Source organism: Apium graveolens, chromosome 9 (assembly GCF_009905375.1).
Source record: "Apium graveolens cultivar Ventura chromosome 9, ASM990537v1, whole genome shotgun sequence".
NCBI lineage: Eukaryota > Viridiplantae > Streptophyta > Magnoliopsida > Apiales > Apiaceae > Apium > Apium graveolens.
In genome coordinates this window covers 240,246,496-240,267,678 of record NC_133655.1, presented here as the reverse complement: position 1 = coordinate 240,267,678, position 21,183 = coordinate 240,246,496, and the positions used below count along the sequence as shown (strand labels likewise).

The 21,183-nt window shown below is 32.7% G+C and overlaps 1 protein-coding gene across 2 annotated transcripts; it reads left to right on the top strand.

Annotated features, from left to right (window-relative positions):
* The first annotated feature begins 1,288 nt into the window (after window positions 1-1,288).
* On the top strand, window positions 1,289-15,321 carry LOC141684210 (putative inactive DNA (cytosine-5)-methyltransferase DRM3). 2 transcript variants are annotated; one of them, XM_074489069.1, is made up of 11 exons: window positions 1,289-1,446; window positions 1,934-2,018; window positions 2,719-2,815; window positions 3,084-3,130; window positions 3,729-3,824; window positions 4,073-4,183; window positions 5,774-5,873; window positions 11,124-11,236; window positions 12,371-12,473; window positions 13,253-13,311; window positions 13,691-15,320. In XM_074489069.1, exons 2-11 carry the CDS (start codon window positions 1,950-1,952, stop codon window positions 15,062-15,064), a joined length of 2,169 nt encoding a protein of 722 aa, XP_074345170.1. In that variant the 5' UTR covers window positions 1,289-1,446; window positions 1,934-1,949; the 3' UTR covers window positions 15,065-15,320. The 2 variants fall into 2 exon arrangements, with proteins under 2 accessions (XP_074345170.1, XP_074345172.1); XM_074489071.1 differs by having other exon boundaries at window positions 1,335-1,446; window positions 1,913-2,018; window positions 13,691-15,321.
* Window positions 15,322-21,183: the final 5,862 nt, after the last annotated feature.

The window sequence follows — 21,183 nt, the reverse complement described above, 5'->3', positions numbered from 1 at the left end:
TCATAAATGAGAATAACCAAACCAACAAAAAAAATTATACCGAATTATACCCCATTCCGGTTATTATAGTATTGTATAGACTACATGGACAATTTTGTGTTTGAATAAATTTTTTAACAAGCCTCTGATGTTAAGATGTTAAGGACTTAGGTTTGTTAACTAACTTATAACTTAAAATGAATTGGTGCCTAACTAGATTGATATTTATAAATCATTTATGTGTTTGAATAAGTTTACTTATAAATATTTTTTTTCTTAAATGAACTAAAATAAATAAATTTTAAATTAAATTATCTTAATTTATGAATTTGAAATTTAGATTAACATATTAAAATAATTATCTTAAAAGTGTAACTAATATAAAAGTAAAATATTAAAATAAGTTAAGAGAAAAATATGTTATTATTAACATATAACTTATCAACTTATAAGTTATAAATTCGACTGGCAGCAAATATTTATCAATAAGTTGTTGCGGATTTAAAAACGTTAAGTTATTTTCCTAATATTGTAAGAGACACAAATTTAGCTCTCTTATGTTCAATGTAATTTTTCTTTCTTGTATAGTATGTTCATAACGTTAACGATAAAACATTCTTTTATTTTTCTTTCTTGTTATAAAGTATGTTTGATAATTTAAATTATCTCATTATATTAAAAGTAAAATATACTTTTATTTTGTAGGATTTTTTTAATTATTATAATACATTTTAAAACTTAATTCAATTCTTGATAAAATATTATATTTTCCCTATCTAGTTTGACTTGTGAGTGGTCATCAAATTAACCCGTTATTAACCAAAGATTAAATTCATTCATTTTTAATTTAAAAAACCAAAAATTATATTTTAAAAAATTACATATAGTTTTCAGCGATGTAACTCTATAAAATATTTTCAGTTATATGACATATACAAATTTTGGTCAAACTTTGATTATTTTCACCATAAAAATTAAATACAGGACAAATAATTAGGGATGAAGGATTATTATGTTATGTAGTAGGAAATAATTAGTTCTAGAATTTTAAATTTAAGTATCTTCAAAATGAAATTTATGCAATACTTTATGTTTAATTAAATTTAATTTTAAGATAGCTGTCTTTTATGAAAAAATTGTAAAATTAAAAGCAGAAATAATTAAAATTCTTTTCGGATATTTGGTTAAAATAAAGAAGGAAAAGGCCTTCAAATTAAACAACAGCTGTCACACAGTCGATTAAAGTCAAACAATGACAAAGCAATAATCCAACGCGTCAATATATAACAAAAGATGACCGACACGTGTCAGTAACAGCCCTTAATAGAGTAAAATCACACATTACTTACCTTAGCTACTTCAATCTCTTTATTTTACTGCGACGAGAGCGTACGTGTGGTGGCAGTGAGGTCTACGCGCCGTCGGCTGCGACCGGAGATCGAGTCATCTCACCAGAGCTCCGATTAGGTACGCCACTACATATATATACACATGCATGTTGTATTTCACCTTTTCTAATTCAATTAACCATGAATTTAAATCTAGGTTTTGTTTTAATCCTGTTTAAATTAAAAAAAGTGATTTTTCAGTTTATAGTATTGTAATTGATATTCTGTAGCTAAATGTGCTGGTAATTTGTACTGTCTACTGTTTGATTGCGTTGTTGAACAATATAATGCGTAGTTAAACCTCGATGAGTAAATATCTCGGAACCGGTAAATATTATTCATTTATCGAGTTTAGAAATACAAGACATAAAACAAATAATTAATAGTACATTTGCTTAATTTGATTTATGTTGGCAGTTGCTGCGATATTTAAATGTGCATGTATATTGTGGTAATACATGTTATTTATGGAGTATTTGTTAGTGACTATTTAGCTTAGATTAGTTTTTTCGACTTTTGTATGTTGAGTTGTGTTTGTTTGACAGGGTGATATTTTGTTCTTTCAGATAGTGTGAAGCAAATATGTCAAATGTTAAGGTTGAGGATGATGAGGATTTGATATTGGGTGACATGTACCCATGGAAAACTGGGGTATGTATTGTTTGCTCTTCTTGTAGACGATTTACTTGGAGGGAGTTGATTATGTTGGTGTTGTCAGTGTTTACTTTAGCTTCATAAAAAGTTTTACTTCAATTTCATGTTGTCTATGTTAAATGAACGCTTTTGTCGATAATAGTGGGAGCGCAACTAATGATTCATTGAAACTTGTTACTTGGAAAAATTGATTTAATTTAATTATGTGGTGCTTAACGTAGCTTATCTTCTTTATCTAAAACAAAACAAGTGAAAAAAGAGGCATTTCATATGATTTCTTTCTGAATTCTTTCGTGAAGCATTCCAAACCATAATTTCTGTATAGTATAACAACTTAGAGTTGATAACTTTGTCTCCTATTGCCCTGTAATGAAATTATTCGTAGAGGTAGTGCATGATATGCTTGAGATGAAGTTAGGCAAATGGAATAATAACTTTTAATCGATATATTGTGAAATTATATGTACTATTGTTATTTCATTAATCAAGGTGTAGTTATCTATGACAAATTTCTAATTTTTACCTAAACTTTTCTCAAGAGCTAATTAACACACACACACACATATATATTTGGACTTTAATTATATGTTTCGATTGATGGTTTTTTTGTTTGACATATATCTTCCCTATTTAAAATAATAGGGTTCTCACTTTTAGCCACTTGACAGTTGACATTTACAAGGAATTCTTTTTGCAGGATAATGTTGCTAGCTCATCAAGCAGCCGTGTAAGATCATCTTTCATAGAAATGGGGTTCCCACCATCTCTTGTTGACAAAGCAATTGAGGAAAATGGTAATATGCATAAAATAACAGTAAAATAGTTTAGCGAAAACAAATAAGTATGTTGGTATGTTCATTAGCACACTTTTTGTACTCACTTCAACACCTTTCACAAAAAACTATAGACCCCTTATTCTGCAAGGGCCTAGCTTTTTTGCTTTCCTACTGTTTTACAAACACTTGTGCTTGTAAACTATAATACTTTTCACTTGTTCTTCTGAACTAGAACAATTATTGAATTTTCTGAATACTTGAAACGAAATGATTTTCCTTAATATAGGTGAAGACAATGAAGGAATGTTGCTGGAGACCCTATGCAAGTACTCGGTAAGTATGTGTCAGTTCTCGTCTATACATTCTTACATTTTATTTTAGACTGGTAGTATTGTTCTTTGCCCATGTTTAGTTTGGACAAGAGCAGTTTTTTAAGCAATTATTTAGTTGAGCTATATACTACTGTGTGGATTTATTCACATAGCCAGATATTTTTTTCAAGGGTTTTGGATAGGAGAGTCTTATTAGGTCCAAAGTTCATAACATTACCGTGTCCTAGTTTTTAACATTTACTCTTCTTTCTAAATTCTTTTCTAAAGTTTTAGCTGCATCATGGTCTAAGAGCAAGACCAAAAATTACAATCGGCCGTGTGTTCTATTTATTTTAATTTATGTCAAGAAACAAGCTTTGCTGTACAATTTTGAGACTTGCCTTCTTTATGAAATGAATGAGAATACAATTTTGGAAGGGCTTTGACTTTTAAATCTCAAAATCTTACAATTTACTTTTGTTGCGATATGATGCTTTAATATATGAGCTTCGACCCAGTTAAATATAGAAGAAACTTCCCTATAGAACCTACTGTATTCATTTCTTGTAGTTACAGTTATTATTTGTAACTGATACATATTATTTTTTTGAGTGACACAGGTTAAAATAGATACAAGGCCTGAATCTTCGAATTCCCATGGTGGCCTACTTAACGTCAATAATAAACTAGCTGGAGTTGTGCTACCAGAAAAGAAGGTGATGGCAACTTGTCTCTGTAGTACACTGTTTACTCTCAGTTTGGTTGACCGCTTTTAGCTATGTTTAATGAACTTCATTCAATTATGTGGTTCTTGACTTAATCCATAACTTTTACCTTTTTAATAATTTCTAATAAAAAATTGAACTCTGTCAAAAGTAGGATCAGCCTGCTCCTCGCTGTTATTCATCTCAATCGTGGCAAGTAGTTGACCCTTTCTTTCCTCTTTTTTTTTTTGATATAACAGGTTCCTCATACTTCTTCTGCTGAATCATCTGATTCTCTGGATAGCTTGTTTGGAGAGAAAAATGATGCAAGCAGTCATGTCAATATCTCAATGCATAATCATCCTAAAGAGGTAATGTGCTACTTATTGTTTTTGTAGTTATTATTGAACTCGGTTAGCAAATCAGTTAATTCTTACTTAAGGCATGTGAGGAGGTAAGAGATTCACAGTATCTGTAGTATATTGCATCTGGTTGCTTAACTCAATAAAGAAAGTTTATGGTCTGGCAAACCGCCTAAGAAGGCCTAGGTGAAGTATATTAGTACTTTGAAAACAAGGGATTTACAGGAGAAATAATCTCATTGAAGATGTTTTCTTTCTTTTTATCTTTAATTAACAAATTAACTCTTAAGAGAAAGGCCAATTTTAAATAATAAAAAAATTTGATGAATATTTATTAATCCCTCTAAATATTTAATTAGTGACATAAACGTCAACTTTGTCTAATCTAATTTTACAGTTCAATATATAATTCATAATTACATTTTAACTTCTTTAATTCAAAAACAGAGAGCAATATTATTATGAGTTTGTTTGGCCACTCTAGGCCTAATTTATAGTAAAAATAAAAGTATGTGTTGGTCCATATCATTTCTCCTTGCACATCTTCCACAAACTTCTTCTGTACACAATACATATGTTTGCTGCAGTTTGTATGGGGTTTGTGACTGTGTTGGTGTTTGTTCCCAAATCCCAAGTATACAAACCTAGTTTTTATTGGGTGCACAAAACTACAAATATGAAGCAGATAGAATCTAATAAAGAAGATACTATAGAACTTTGGGTAGGAAATTGACTCCTAAGCCCCCCATTCCCTCTGTCTCTGTCTTCTTGTATGACTGCCTATCCGAAATTCCATTCGTACAATATTTCTTTAGTGTTTTATGCCAAGATACACTGTTGTTCTTGGGCTTTTTTTTTACCATAGTGCTAACAGCAGCAGCAGCTCCTATGTTTAGACATGGGCTTATTTTACTGATTGATTGTACGTTAGTGTCCATATTTCCAACAATTGTCCGTTCCAAGACTGATTGGTGGCTATCAACCATAGTGTTGACAAGAGCACTTTTTGTTTCTTGACTATAATAATCAATAGTCTCTAGAGGCAAATGTCTGTTGCACTGATGTCTGATGCCGAACATAAAAGTTTGCTTTCGAAAGATAATAGTTGGCAACTTAGGTTAGATGTGAGAAGAGAAAAGGTGCAGATAGAGTCTGCTAGACACCATGAATATGGTGTATTACATGGTGAACTTGTTCCTATTGTTGGAGAATTTATTTTGTCGAAGTTCTCAGATTTCAGTGTCACATTTCTTTCTAATTGTTTAAGCAATCAGTTGGTGAAGGTTGTCCAAAGTTCATCAGAGCAGCACTATACCAAGTATCAGGTGTATGTGTTAAGTAGTTATTCTTCTGTCCCTTTATGTGAATCCCATGAGTCATGAAAAACCTAGGAGTATAATTAAAAAAGTGACTTAAATACACTTCATTCATGTTTATATATATGCAGGCTGTGCTCGATTACTTATTTACCCATGATTTAAAACAAATATTAGTGTTCTAGATTCGTGGTCGGCATTGAGATCAGTTTCATGAAATTACTATCCTAATGCCTTATGAAACCTAACTTGCATGTACGACTTGTTATTCAATCTTTGGCAGGAACCTGACATATTGAGTGGAGTTAAGGATGAGAAAAAGGCAGCTTTACTGATGATGAATTTCTCTGAGGATGAAGTTGATTATGCTATAAACAAACTTGGTATGTTGGATTTTTTTATGAGTGGATTGTAGTTGGGACTCCATATCTTTTGACATTCTGTCACTATAGTCTCATACTTGAAAAGAAATCATGACACATAGCAGCCCGTCAGCCCTCTTCAGTCTCATACTTGAAATAGTGGCACTTCGCAGACCTCACACCATTATTTTCACCCTCTAGACCTGTTTCCGTCTAAGAGATCATTATTGTTAAGAATTGAAGAGGCAAGTTACAAATAATTTATTTAAAAATCATCTTCTTCATATAAGCTATGAAGTTCTTTAATTAAAAATGGTACTCCCTCCGTCCCGCTGGATAGTTTATGTACACTGTTTGCATGTATTTCGAGGCTTCAATAAAGTATAGTTTCATAATGTTTTTTTAATTTTTTTTTTTGAATAAAAGTTTAAATATGAAACTTTTTTTCAGATTTTAAAAAAAAAATATATTATGGAAGTATACTTTAAACGAGCATTGAAAAGCGTGCTGAAAAGTAACGTAAACAATCCAGGGGGACGGAGGGAGTAGATGACAAGCTCAGTTCAACCTTCAGAGAAATATCTGTCATCGTTTTTAAGATTCTCAATCTACTCTTACCAGTTATTTTGAGGCTCATTCTATATCTTCAGTCCACAATATAATTTATCAATATTTCTCATTTTCTGCAATGGATGACGACTCCAATTCACCAGCAACTACAGCTTGAAACTCTTACACGCAAATAGATATAAGAACCTAGTTTATTAAACATTGCAGTAAGTAACTGAGAAGGAAAAGTATATGTGATTTAAATCCTTCCGGGGACAATTCATTCTACCTCCTAGAATCAAGGAACTAGAAGTTTTCAATATTTGAATGTTTTTGAGATATTAGGAGATAGAAGTGCAATTAATTAGCAATTAACAAGTAAGAAACAGAGAAATGAAGCTAGTTCAGATAGTAATTAGATAGAGGTTGAGAGAGATAGTGAGATGTTTAAGAGAGAGCCATGATTTTACAGAGGAAGTTTGTTATAGAGAGAGAAAGAGCAGATAATCTAGAGAGAGAAAGGCAGTTGGTGGAATTAGTATTCCTTTTCATAAAACGCAACATGACCGAACTAAAAATTACAACTAGTGTTTATATAGTACCCTTACTCCTTAAGTAATATGAAAATTCTTAACTACCCTTTACTGTTAATATACCAGCAATATCCAACACATCACTATTACGAATAGGAAAAGATACTATTGCAATCCTGACACATGCAGTCTTGATAAAAGGAACAAGATCACATGTGGAAAGATTTAGTAGATCTTTTATTCCAAGAGTTCTTGCACTTTTATCAAACAAAGTGGTTAGTTTAAAGGAAAAACATATATTTAAACAGATTATAGGGTTAATGAGTGTAGGGTAAAGCAAAGTGGGTGTTGTTTCTGACATTTGACTATTGATTTTCCCATGAAAAAGAATTTGTGGTACAGGTGAATATGTGACTGAAGTCCCCAAATAAATGAAGATGGGAATGAAAAAAGTCATCTAAATTATGTAGAAGTCTAATGTCGTAAATACCCACGAATTTTAATTATTGTTGACAGATATATAGCGGAAGGGGTTGAACGAGAAGCCTGAATGAAAACTGAGGGATGTAAAGTGTCACGAATTAGAGTACGGGTTAAAATTGACAATACATCGAAATATTAAGGATTCAATATGCAATTTACTCATCTTTTTAAATTTACATTTGAATTTTATGTGTAATGGTTTTTGAAGGATATGGCTAAAGGGGCACGAAAGGACTCATGATTGAAAAACTGCGGGATGTAATGTGTCACGATTTAGAGTATGGGTAACAATTGGCAATACATCCAGTTTAATTATTAGATGGTTAAATGTTAATGTCAAAAAATATATTTGAATATTAAGAGACTGGTTCTTGACGGATAACGCTAAAGGGGTGCAAGGAGACCCGTGAACAAAAAATTGGGGATGTAAAGTGTCATGATTTAGAGTACGGGTAACAATGTACAAAATATCAAATAAAAGGTGTGCAAACTGCAATTTGCTCGTCTTTTTACTAGTAGAAGATTAATGTTGAAAGTACATTTGAAGAAAGACTCGTGAATGAGAAGTTGTGAAGGTAAGGTATCAGAATCTAGAGTATAGATAAGTGTGGACAATATATCCAAGTATAAGGGTGCAGCCTGCAACTTGCTTATCTTTTTATTGTTACACAGTCATCAAGGGAGGAAATCTCCAATTGAATGAAAATGGAGATTAGTTATTTACTAACAGGTGACAATACATCTAGATATATAGTTATAGGGTGCTACCTGCAATTCGCTCATATTTATATTAGAAGGCTAATGTCAAAAATAAATTTGAATTTTAAGAATAACGTTTGTTGACAAATACGGCTAACGGGTCGCAAAGAGACTTGTGATTGTAAAGTGTCACGATTGAGATCGTGGTTAACAATGGACAACAAATCCAAAATTTGATCATCATTTTTAACATAAGGAATGCGACCTGCAATTTTCTCATCTTTTTTTTACCCCCCTCTCGGGCGCATTCCTCCAGTGTTGCCTTACAATTAGAAGCTTATATTTGTGTGTAGCGTGCAACTCAGTTTTGTTTTTAACTTGTGTATACTAAGTAATTGTTATTCGGATTTAAGCTTCCTTTCCAAGGTTTCCATGTTCATAGTGGAGATCTAACACATGTTTTCTGAACGGATGAGAGAAGTACATTTTCACCGAAGCTAAAGAAAATATATTAAATAGGATGTAATTTTATTAAATAATTACACTTGTACTAAATGATGTGCAGAACCATCCCCATGATCACACTTATAAATAGCCAGTTAAGACAATAGCAAGAATAGTTTTCACCTCAAAACGTTCTGGGTGTGTTTTTGTTTCAAACTAGAATTTTCACCTCATTTTCTAGAATTTTTTTATGCATCATGCAATTATAATGTTTTCAATTATTTTTTTATTTGTAAATGTTGTATAATGTCTAACGTATATCAAATATAAGTTGATTATTTATCAATGTGTATTACTTTCATAAAAGACAATATCAAATTATACAGCTTTTCAAATATAACTCATTAAGCAATATGTATATATATGTATATATATATATTCTTGTTTGTGTTGTATAATTTGTATTTAATGAATGAATATAAATAGGGTAGTCAGTGTACGTTTAAAAGGAAATGATTATACTTAATCTGTAGAATGTCGTTAGTATGTTTACAAATAAAAAGTTAAAGAATAACATATATGTTGAATACAGAGTTAACCAAAATTTTTGAATTTTATTTAAATAAACTATATGTACTGGTCTATATTATTACTGAGTTCACTACTAACTTACAATTAACTTACTCAATTTAAAAAGATAAAAAATGCATAATTGAAGTCATGATGACTTGCAATCATAATATACAATAATGTAAAATTTAAACTATTGTTAATATAAAAGTTAATTTTAATGAAAAATGTTAGTTTTTGAAATTCAACGTATGTATGCATAGAAAAATGTTAGTTTTTTATTTACACTACGGTTACCAAAGTAACATTAAGTTATATGTGTGTGTCAACATATAAATTGTCGTATGTTAAATTTCTGAGTAAATTACGATGGTTTCAATTATTTATATGCTAAATATCTTATTTATGTACATGTATAATCACTATTAACATCTAGTGAGATAAATGATTACTTAAATAACATGCATTTATAATTATTCAAAAATTAAAATTATGTAATAAATAAATTACAATAATTTATATAAGGTATTCATATTATCACTGACAAACAATCTATATCTAGTTTTTACGCAACTGAGTATCAATCATGTTTGTAACATAAAAATAAATTATATATTATAAAGACTTATTATTGATATTCATAATTTTTTTCAAGGATTCGAAGGAAAAAATTATAATTATATCGTTATTTAAACCGTTTTTAAGTTCCTTTTATTACCACTCTAATATTTTTCATATAATAATTTGATAATATTATATACTATTCTCCGAAATAAATATTTTTCAATTTGATAAAGTTTTATAAATATCAGTTGAACTGGTTAATTCATTCGGATTATTGAACAATATATATTTTTTAAATAGTATATAAAATGCATTGAATCAAATGTTACAATATAGCATAAATATAACTTTTATTTGAATAATTCAAAATATTTGTACAATATTATCTTGATCAATGAATATTATTTATCTAGAAGAATTCTTTTTAAAAAGCTAGTTTTTTAAAGTGAAAAATGAAAAATAAATCGATTTAATATATCATCGTAGTTTTAAAAAATCTCGTGAAATCTCATATCAAATTTCGAATATTTTTAAAATCGGGACAAGTCCCAAAAATAATAATGCGCTACCAGTGAAGTTAGTAATTTTAATATAAATAATCAATTGACTTGATCTTATAAACACCTCAAACACATTAATTTATATTAATATAAGATATTAAAAAAATTCACATTATTGTTAAGATATCCTCGCCGAACTTGTAATTTAAATTTACTAAAAGTAGAATGTGACGATGTTTTTCGGCCAGGTCATGTAGTCAAATTTCGAGTATTTTTTGAAGAATGGGTCAAGTTCTGATTTCAAATTTGAAATAAAATAAAATGCTTTGACTCCTTATAATTATATATAAGTGATTATATTTTCAATATTTTCTTTAAAAGTTATATATGTACATTTTAATTACTTTTTATAATAATAAAATATGTTAAAAATATATGAGATACATTTTCAAACTAAAAAAAGATTAATAAATAAAATAATAATTCATTTATGTACTATGTCTAATTTTGTATCCGGAATTTAATTCTTTAAAATTAAGAGTACAAATATTCAAGTAACTATTATTTTTTTGCAAGATTCAAGTAACTATCTTTAAAGTTAAATAAAATTTCATTTAGCACACTTACATATTATATGTATGATAAAAAACAAATGTGACATTATGTTGTAGTGGTATGAGGTTGTATAGGTGAATGAAATATCTTGAGTTCGATTCCCACAAAGCACATCTTTTATATAAAAATTAAAAACAGGGGTAGTTTAGTTTTTCAATGAGACTTTTTAATCTCACTAATTATCCCCTTGTTCTCTTATTATATATAGAAGAGATATGGTTTTATCATAGTTTCGGTAAATGACAATGTTTCTGATACCTTTAAACTTTGAAGTTCAAGCTACATGTATTTATTATTCTCATATTGTATTGCAGGAGAAGATGCTCTCATAAGTGACATAATAGATTTTATCTCTGCTGCCCAAATTGCTGAAAGCTCTGAAAAGAATGCTGAGATTGCTAATAGCCGTGACGATGAAAAGAATGTGGTAATGCTTATACAAGTAAATCTTGTTTTGTTTATGTTTGTAAATTTAATCAATAGCTAGTTTCGTATGTTTCCTAAAACAGAAATTTAATGCATCAACCTGATGTTATACAAGACCGGGCAATGAAATAAATGAAACTAAAGTTATAGATTATTCTATTTCTTGAGAAGGAAAAATATATGACAATGGAAGTTTGCTTTGAAGCATCAATTATCAATATATATAATATTGATTCAATGCATGTACCATTTCTCTCTACACGACCACCTTTTCAGTGATATCATTTTGCTTGTTTGTATGTTCTCAGATCTGCCAAAAACATATTTATACATGTGTAACTTGTATCTCTTGAAGTTAGTAGACAAAGAACCCAAAAATATACTTGAATTGTTAGTAATTAAGCCAACACATGTGGCATGTTTTTACCTTTTATAAGGATGCTTATAGATTACAATTTAAGAATCCTTTCGATACAATAGTAGATATTACTCCCTCTGTCCCATTGAATTCTATATATTACTTTTCGGCACGCTTTTCAATGCTCCTTTAAAACATAACTCCATAATATTTTTTTAATATTTTTTTTCTGATTAAAAGTTTTAGGTTTAAATTTTTATTCAAAAAAAAAATTAAAAAAACATTGTGAAACTATACTTTATAGAAGCCTCGAAATACGCGCAAATAGTAAATGTAGAGAACCCGGTGGGACAGAGGTAGTATCCTTTTAACATGCTTATTGTTCTAAATAAATTAGTGGGGCTAAATTTATTGGCCAGCATTTTAGTGTTAAATTATGCTAATGCCTTTTTGAGGTAGAGAGCAAGATATATTTTGCATTGGGATTCCACAATCTAGATAACTATGCTGTGTAACATGTTCACAAGAGCCTCTGATAACTTGAAGTCAGAAGACACCAAAGCCAGGGACAGTAATATATGATTGTTGCACTTTACCTCAACACAGTAATTTATCGTGTCCTTCAAAAAGTAGAGCTGTACCAACTATCATTATTATTAGATTTAGTGATTTAGTGATTGTGAAGTTGAAAACTTTATTTTAACACATCTTTAGGTAAGTTTAATGCTTTAAGATCATGTTTTTGGGCCTAAAATTACACATGCATTAAATGTTTAGGATGCCAGCACTGAAACTTTGTTTGGGACTTTAAACAATACGCTTCGGTTGCTTGAAATGGGTTTTTCGGAGAAAGATATTTCTGCTGCTATCGACATGTGTGGTGAGTAGTACTCTAAATGGAATCATTATTTCTTTGTCTAAATAAAGTCATAGGCGTCCCTATGTATCGTTGGTAATGGCTATTGTAATTTACTGACTATGTCTGCAAGATTTTATTCATTAAACTCAGTTTCATTGTACAATATTTCAGATTAGTGTGAAATTTGGTTTCATTTGAGAAATCAGTCCCAGCATGCTATACATTGATGAACATTTTTTAAAATATTGCCGAGCCTGACACTTAAACATGTATTGTGTATTCATGTTGGACATTTCAGCGAAGTCTGGGTAATATAGCCTTCAATAGGATCCTTTTGTAGGAGTGTGCCCTGCAACGAGCGAAGACTAATAACCAAAGACCCATTTATGTTTATTATGTATAGTATATAATTTTCATTTGATCACTCACTCACAGTTATAATATGATTGTTGCACGGAAAACGCATGGGCGAGGTTCTGATACATCCATTTCTTCAAATTACCCATAAAAAACATAGCATAGGTCGACCACTTCAACATTGTGTGGTGGTGACATGTTTGTGATCTCTTGCTTTCACTATCTTCTAGTATTTCTACATAGTTGATATAGCGTGACTCGGTGCCGCTGGATCTGAAATGATCTTTTTTAAACTGAAGAACCAATATTATGTACTTATATATAGGAGTAGTCTTCTTTACGCTTCTTTTTCTTGTAGCTTAAGATATAATCCCAGGTACATGTGTCTAAGATTCTAAATGATGCGCCAGTGTTTCAATCATTTAATATATTCAATCTCCCAGGTTCAAAAGCTACTGTTGCTGAACTTGCAGACTCGATTGTTACTGGTCAAATCGGCAAGGTTCTCTTTTTCATCTTAATATTAAGCAGTATTTTCTTTTAGTTATGATAGCAGTTTTCACATAGTTTTCATCTCTTACTATTCGTTAGTAGGAAATGCTCCATTGGCTCTAACTTGAAATCAGAATGTGCAGATTTTATTGATGGTGCAGTCATATATATGTTTTTCCTTAGCAGAATTTAATACTATTTCTGAAACTGCCAAGCAAGTTATTAGTTTCAAAACATATAGTGATAGGTTTGCAACACGATAGAAATATGCCTTGAAGCTGAAATATAGAAATTTTTAAGCAGCTAGAGTTTGAGTGCACTTAAACACAAAGATATTTTTAGCAATACAACTATTTCCTTCTCTTATATTTTCTTTTCTTTATATGCAGTATGCCCTAAATTCAAGTTTGAAAAAGTATGTTGACACAAGTAAATCATTTTCTGGGTTGAATGGACAAGGCTCCATTCGTTATGATGACTTGACAGTAAAAACCGAGGATAATTCTCCAGTGACTGTTACTGTTTCGAAGGTCAGGGAATATGGGATAATGGAAAACTTTACGGGGAAAAGACCGAACGAAGGATATATTGATGAGTCTACGAGTTCGAAAAGGCCAAAAGAAGAGTATGACGAGGAATTAAGTTCTGTTGTGCCACCATGGCTTGAAACAAGAAGAGGAATTTCCTCAACTAGCTCACGGTTGGCCCCGAAACCGCGTAAAGCACGGTTAACTAATGAGTCTCCTATGTTGCCAAAGCCTATTTCATGCAAAAGTCTTGATCGGATGGCTGCTGGACCACCATACTTCTTCTATGGTAATGTTCTCAATCTTTCTCAGGATTCTTGGATCAAAATTTCTCAGTTCTTGTATGCTGTTGAGCCTGAATTTGTGAACACACAATTCTTTTCGGCCTTGAGTAGGAAGGAAGGGTATGTACACAATCTTCCGAATGAAAATAGGTTTCGCATCAATTTTAAATCTCCAATGACAATTGAAGATGTGATACCAAGTACAAGAAAATGGTGTCCGGCATGGGATACTAGAAAGCAAATTAGCTGCATAAATACTGATCTTACAGGGATCTCTCAGCAGTGCAATCGGCTTGAAAAGTTATTGAATGATTATGGGGGATTGCTTTCTGTAGACCAACAAACGGATCTGCTTCATCGTTGTAAAAATTTCAATCTTGTATGGTCTGGACATAACAAACTGAAGCCTTTAGATCCTGAACAAATTGAGCGCATTCTAGGCTACCCGGTGGGACACACTCAAGCTGCTGGTTTTAGCTTGCAGGATCGACTTCAGGTCCTGAAACACTGTTTCCAGATTGATACATTGGCATATCATCTGTCGGTTTTAAAATCCTTGTTTCCTGAAGGATTAACATTGTTGTCAATATATAGTGGAGTTGGAGGAGCTGAAATAGCTTTGGACCGGCTTGGCATTCGCTTAAAAGGTGTTGTTGCTGTGGAGACATGTGAAATAAAACGCAAGATTCTAAAGCAGTGGTGGAGCAATTCTGGGCAAAGCGGAGAGTTGGTGCAAATTGAAGGCATTCAGAAATTATCAAGTTCTAAGCTGGAACTTCTTAAGCAAAGGCTTGGAGTTTTTGATTTGGTCATTTGTCAAACTCCGAGCACTTATAATCCAAAATATCCTACTGTTGAAGATATTGACAGTATTTCTGGTCTAGACTTCTCCCTCTTTTATGAATTTGTGCGAATTTTGCAACGTGTGAAGTCCATGGCTAACAGTAGGTGAAGTTTGTTACTTTTTTGCATCTAGTCATGCTTTCCTGCACATTCAAATCATTAGGAGGATAATTAGACTTTTAGAGTATGTAGCATGTCATTGTATCCTGTGGTACCATGATGAATTTGTGTTGACTTGTGTATTTGATTACAATGTATTGTCGTACTTATTCTGACTAACTAGCCATTATGTTCTCAGGTCTCATTGCATTATGTTGTCTGTGCTAACTTTTGTGTTATAATGTAATTAGCAGAGTTGCACTGCCTACATCCATGACCAAGATTGTATGCATGAAAATACAAATTTGAGTTTTTTTAACTTGCTTATACCTACAGGCCACGTTAAGTTTTCTAAGATAAATTATCCTTGTTTGTTGGGGAAGCAGTGTAGTTGTAATCATTTGATCAATGGCAGAAGTGTCTTGTACACATTCCATCAGGGTAACTGCAAAAAATGGATAATAAGCAGACGTATCCGGTACTTCTATTTATGATTTTTAACATAGTATTTTGATCAATTAATTACATAAAATGTAATTATTTCCACTTTTCTGGACTTCACTATTTGAATTGCTATACTTTAGTAATGATCTACATATTTTTAAAATTTGTTTTCTGGATTTTAACTTTAGTGTAGAGTTGAGGAAGAATATTGTAGAGTTCACAGATAGGTTTTTTAATTTTTTATTTATTTATACTCGTGAGAGATTTTAAAATTATAAAAATACTATCATATCTATTAAAATCTGTTAGTATTTGTTTTTCTTTTAAAATACGTAAAAAGCAACTGCTCATTGAGAATGTTGCTGAATTTTAACGAGCTTTCAGTATTATCACACCAAGTAATTTGTTGAAAAATTAAAAAAAGAAATCATCAAAGTGAAGTGGAGAACCATTGAACTTGAGACTCAAAGCTACATAAAATTTGGAGGCAGCTGATACGTGATCTTAAATTTATCATACAATATTAAGACCGACATACTTTATATTCATATTTAACTAAGTCTACTTTAAATAAGGATAATTTAGTCGTAATCGGGTGTGAAACTATAAATCCGGGCATGCGGTTTATAGTGCATGAAAAATTTGCATTTTTGTAAAATCTAGATGCATGTTGGTGAAAATATGCAATTCCAATACTTTAATGTGTATTATTATTTCATATTAGCAAAACTTAAGCAAAAATAATTAGCATATTTTGAATCAACGATTACGTATTTATACAAAGAATGTGTTTTTTTAGTAGAACAATTTCTATTTTAATAATATATGGATGAAACTCAGTATAATTTTAATTATATTTGAACAAGATTTTAAGATTTTTCACCTAGAAACATAAATTTATGGGATCATTAGAGCATCTCCAAAGCTATTAGCTATATTCATTAGCTAAAATAGTACAAAATAACTATTATCTAAAATTTGTTGAACCCGTAAGCACTTTAGTGGTATTAGCTAAAATGATTAGCTATATTTGAAAAGGGTTTTATTGTTATTTTTAAATTTCAACAATTATATTAATAATTGTTTTTAACATATATAGTTGTGAAGAAATTAGTAATAATAAATTAATTATTTTTTTAGTAAATAAAAGTGAAACTAAAATATTAAATTAATTAAAAATTATTTAAAAATATTATTCTTATTATATAAACATCAGAATAATTAGTTAAAAATATTATGTTTATTTATTATAAAATATTTAACTAATTTTATCATTATATTAGTTATTTAATAATTTTAAAACTATAAAATATATATTAAAATTATTATATAAGTATTTAATGAAATTTGGTTAACAATGAAAAAATTTATAGTTTTTTATAAAAAAATTCACACTTCACATTACATAAATTAAAATAATATATATATGTGTAATGAATAAGTATATATTATGTTAAAGCGGGAGAATTCTTCATTTCAGAGGAAAATAAAGCGGGGATAGAGTTTTTTGAGAGGGAAATGACGTTGAGTGAATTTAGATGATGGTGTTTCAATCAACAAATCTGACCGTAATTGTTTATCGGCATCTAAAAATATACTCTCTCTGTTCCAATTTATCTGTCTTATTTGACTTTTGATGGTCAAATTGACTCAATTTTAACCATAAATATAAATTCATCATTGCATTATTTTGAAAAACTGAAAAATACATATCGAAGTAGATTGAACATACTTTTTAATGATATAATTTTTATAATTATTTTCGATAATATATTATGTGCAATTTTCAGTCAAAGTTGGGTCAATTTGAGCACAAAAAGTCAAACATAACAGATAAATTGAGACTGAGTACCTAGCAGGTGTCTCCATTGGACTTGTGTTTTTTTTATATATCATCTATATTTTTGAAATTATAGGTGCGACGTAGGTTTTATTGCTAACAGGTGCATTCCATTGGAGATGTTCTTACAACATTTCTTTATTAAACACCAGCTGCTCCCTCAACAACCACCATTTCTTTAATATACTAGTTCTTGGCGCACCTTTTTTAGCCAAATAATCAGCGCCAGAATTATAAGCCCTTTCTATGTGTCTAAAATGGAAATGTCTCACCATTACAAATTTAATTACTGAAGCAATTAGGATGGGGTGAAGCACCTGTAATGTCGACTGAGCAAACCCATGAATGTAAAATCCTCGTCTCAAATCGTTGTAACATTTAATTGCTTAGTTAAAGCCAATGGCAGGCATGTACCAAATAAAATCATAGCACTTATCCAGATCAGTAACTCCTCTACATAATTGGAGTTTTTATTCCAGTTATTGTAAATGCAGTTCTGTACTAATTTGACCACAGTGTGGCATCTCAACCTGCAGCAGAGTGAATTCAACTTGCAAAAGCCACCTTCATTTCATTACGATTTATTTTTGCTAGGATTTATGGTAAGGATGAATCCTTCTAATCTTCTCTCACAGTTCAGTTGTTTTGTATTATCAACACTGTATTTGAGTGACTTGTTTTAATGTTGCAGGTCATATTCCGTGGTCTTACATGTATTCTTCCTTCAAATGGTGTCATTCTACAATCTCCTACGCATACCAAGAGTTTGGCTACATTTAAGCGTCATCTTTCTATCTACTACAGACAAAAACTTCTCCTAGTGGCGATCAACTAATGTTAAAATCTTTATACCGAAGCTGAATTTCATTGTTGTCTTCACTGGATAAGAAAACATCCACCTCCATATACCTACATTATCATACACAATTTACTTTAAAGATTATCACATTTATTGATAACTCCGGTGAGCGGGCGGCTCCGTCCGATACCGTTCTTGACCTTCTGGTTAATAATGAGGTGTAGCTGTTGGTTGGGTATCTGCAAAACAACACTGGAAGGGGGTTTGGTCCAGGTCATGGGCTGGATCCTGGTAGGCAGGTGATCCTGGTCCCGGGCAGGATCCTGGTAGGCAGGTGATCCAGGTCCCGGGTTAGAGCCGGGTTGGCAGATGACCCGTGTCATGGGTTGGTCCGGGCCTTGTCTCTCCACTTGGTTGCTCTGGGAGAGGGGGGTCTTGGTCCATCGGTTGAGCATGATATTCTTTAGATCCAGGTTGGATCCTAGCCGGGTCGCTTATACCCTATCATTTGCCCCCCACTCCCTTATGCAGATTATCTGGATAAGGGAGTAGAGTATAGTCGCATAGCTGTTGTTTTAGGAGAAGAATTTCTGCTCCTGGTTGCCCCCAATCCGGATATGGTGTAGTAGATACCAATTCGGATTAAGGTGGAAGAGTTGATGCTTTAGAAAAATTTCTGCTCCTAGTTACCCCCCAATCCGGATCTGGTGTAGTAGATGCCAATCCAGATTAAGGTAGAAGGGTTATTTTTTTTTTGGGAAATTTTCTGACCCTGATTGCCTCCCAATCCGGATCTGGTATAGTAGATGCCAATCCGGATTAAGGTAGAAGGATTTTTTTTTTGTTTGGGAAATTTTCTGACCCTGGCTGCCTCCCAATCCGGATCTGGTATAGTTGATGCCGATCCAGATTAATGTATTTTAAAGTTGCTGCCTTAGAGAAAATTCTGTTCCCCGTAGATCACTGATCCGGGTTCGCTAGGATCTGGGTAATGGTCATTGATCCGGGTTGAGGGCTCTGCATTCTGAAAGAATTGGGAATTTGTAACGTTTTTCGGCTTTTCCCCCCCAATAATTTTGAATTTGGGCAGTTGTCCCCTAGAAAATCGCCCCGTCATGATGATGGGGTTTAATGTGCTTTAAATTGTGCACATATATAGATATATGTATATATACATATATGTATTTTTCTTTAACTTCCCTTTTGACAAATCCCAGGGCGCCACGTGGCATGGGAAGTTGTACCTCTCCCCCTATAAAAACCCCTGGCCCTCTTTGCTTTTCTTTTTTATTCACAGCAAAATACCAACAGTCTCTGTTCTTTCTTCTTCTCGCTGATTTTTCTCGAAGCCATCTCTAAAGTTCGAAGGTTTGGGTCTCGTTCATCGCTTGCGGTGCTCTTCGTTCTTCTATTGTGCTGCCAAATCTGTAAGCCTTTTTCCTCTGGTTTTTCTTTCCGATTTCTCGAATTTTTATTCAAGTTTTTTGCATGCTTCGATTTGATAGTAGAGATCCCCTTTTTTGGCTTGTTTTTGCCGTAGATGCGTTCGATTCTGTTTATCCGTGCTTAGATCTGTGATTTTTTTACCGTTTTTGGATTGATTTTGGTTGAGTTTGATGTCGATTTTCTGGGTTTTTCTGGGCTGTTCTTGGTGGGGATATATGTATGTATATGAAAAAGTTCTTGTCTTGCTTTTCGATCCTTGAGCTATTTGTTTGTGGGTGGGGTTTTGATTTTGATCCGGGTAAGGGGTATAAGACCCGGATCCGTGGTAAGTATTTGGGTAGAATTATATGACTTGGGTTTTTCAAGTTGTTTTTGGTTGCTATGGATCCGGATATGGGTGCTTGCCACTTGGATCCGGGTCCATGATTGCTAATTTTTTTGGCTTATAGTTAACATGATCCGGATCATTGATGTTTTTCCGGGTTGGACTTGCATTGGTGGTCCGGATCATTAGGTTATGGCAAAACTAACATAACGTACTTGATCCAGACCGCTTAGCAAAACAAATAAAATCTGTAGGGTCCAGACTAACTGACCTTCATTTTAATAGGTATATGGTCCGGACCAAGAAACGGGCTAGGAGAGTCTTTAACTACTATCCAAACTTTTCTAGAGACGAGAGTGAGCCGGATTCTTCCGGAAGGGAGCAGACCCGGGGCGAGATGGTGAAGAAAGGGTCCGGATCCATGGAAACAATTTCTAGTTTCCGGTTTAAGCGGCTTCCGGAAAACTCGGTTATCTTTACACCTGAAGGCCGCTGGTCCAATATTAAATACCACTTTGTCAGGAAACCTACCGAGTTCGATAATAGCATTTACTATGCCCAGGTTAGATATGAGAGGCATGAGGATGACCATCCGGGAGTGTATGATCAGGGTGCTCTAGAGGATGCTTTTGCTGCGTTCGCAATTAGCCGAGACCACTACCAATTGAAGGACTTTTATGCGGAAGCCGACCCGGTCGACATGGACAAAGCAATCCGGGCCGCATTTCAGCTAACTCCTGATATTGAGTGGAGGTGGCCGGAACCTCACGAGAGGATTTTCCACCGCCCCTCGGATGGCTTCGTCCCGGTATGGCTGGAGCACTTAAGATCCGGGTGGAGCCCTCGTTGCCACATGTTTGTTAAACATTTGTGTAAGTATGTTTTCAGGATTTCCCCGATGCAAATCACCCCAAATGGCATTAAGTCTATGACCTGGTTCACAGCCTGCTGTAACAAGGCCGGGCTCCTGCCCACTTTCAAATTATTCCATCAGATTTTCTATCTCTCTAGATCAAGCCAATAACCCTTCTATGAGCTTAGGTTCCGGGCAACCGAGTGTGGCTTCGGTCCGGGTAGGGCTAAGCCGGTCATGCACCAGACCTCGTTGAAACACTGGAACAGGGAGATTTTAATGTTGAAGGGCTTCGACCTGGAATTCCTCCCCTATTTTACCACTGGGGAAGTTCAAACAAAGTTCAACCCGGAAATCTTGGAGGGGGAGGCTGTTGATCAAATAAGGAAATTTTGTGGTAGTCTCGGGTTCCAGCCCACCCG

Excerpts from the sequence above, each read along its gene's own strand:
- LOC141684210 (XM_074489071.1), top strand. The coding sequence starts at position 1,950 with ATGTCAAATGTTAAGGTTGAGGATGATGAGGATTTGATATTGGGTGAC. Across the intron at positions 2,019-2,718 it reads TGTACCCATGGAAAACTGGG|GATAATGTTGCTAGCTCATC; the intron begins GTATGTATTGTT and ends TTCTTTTTGCAG. Across the intron at positions 11,237-12,370 it reads GTGACGATGAAAAGAATGTG|GATGCCAGCACTGAAACTTT; the intron begins GTAATGCTTATA and ends TTAAATGTTTAG.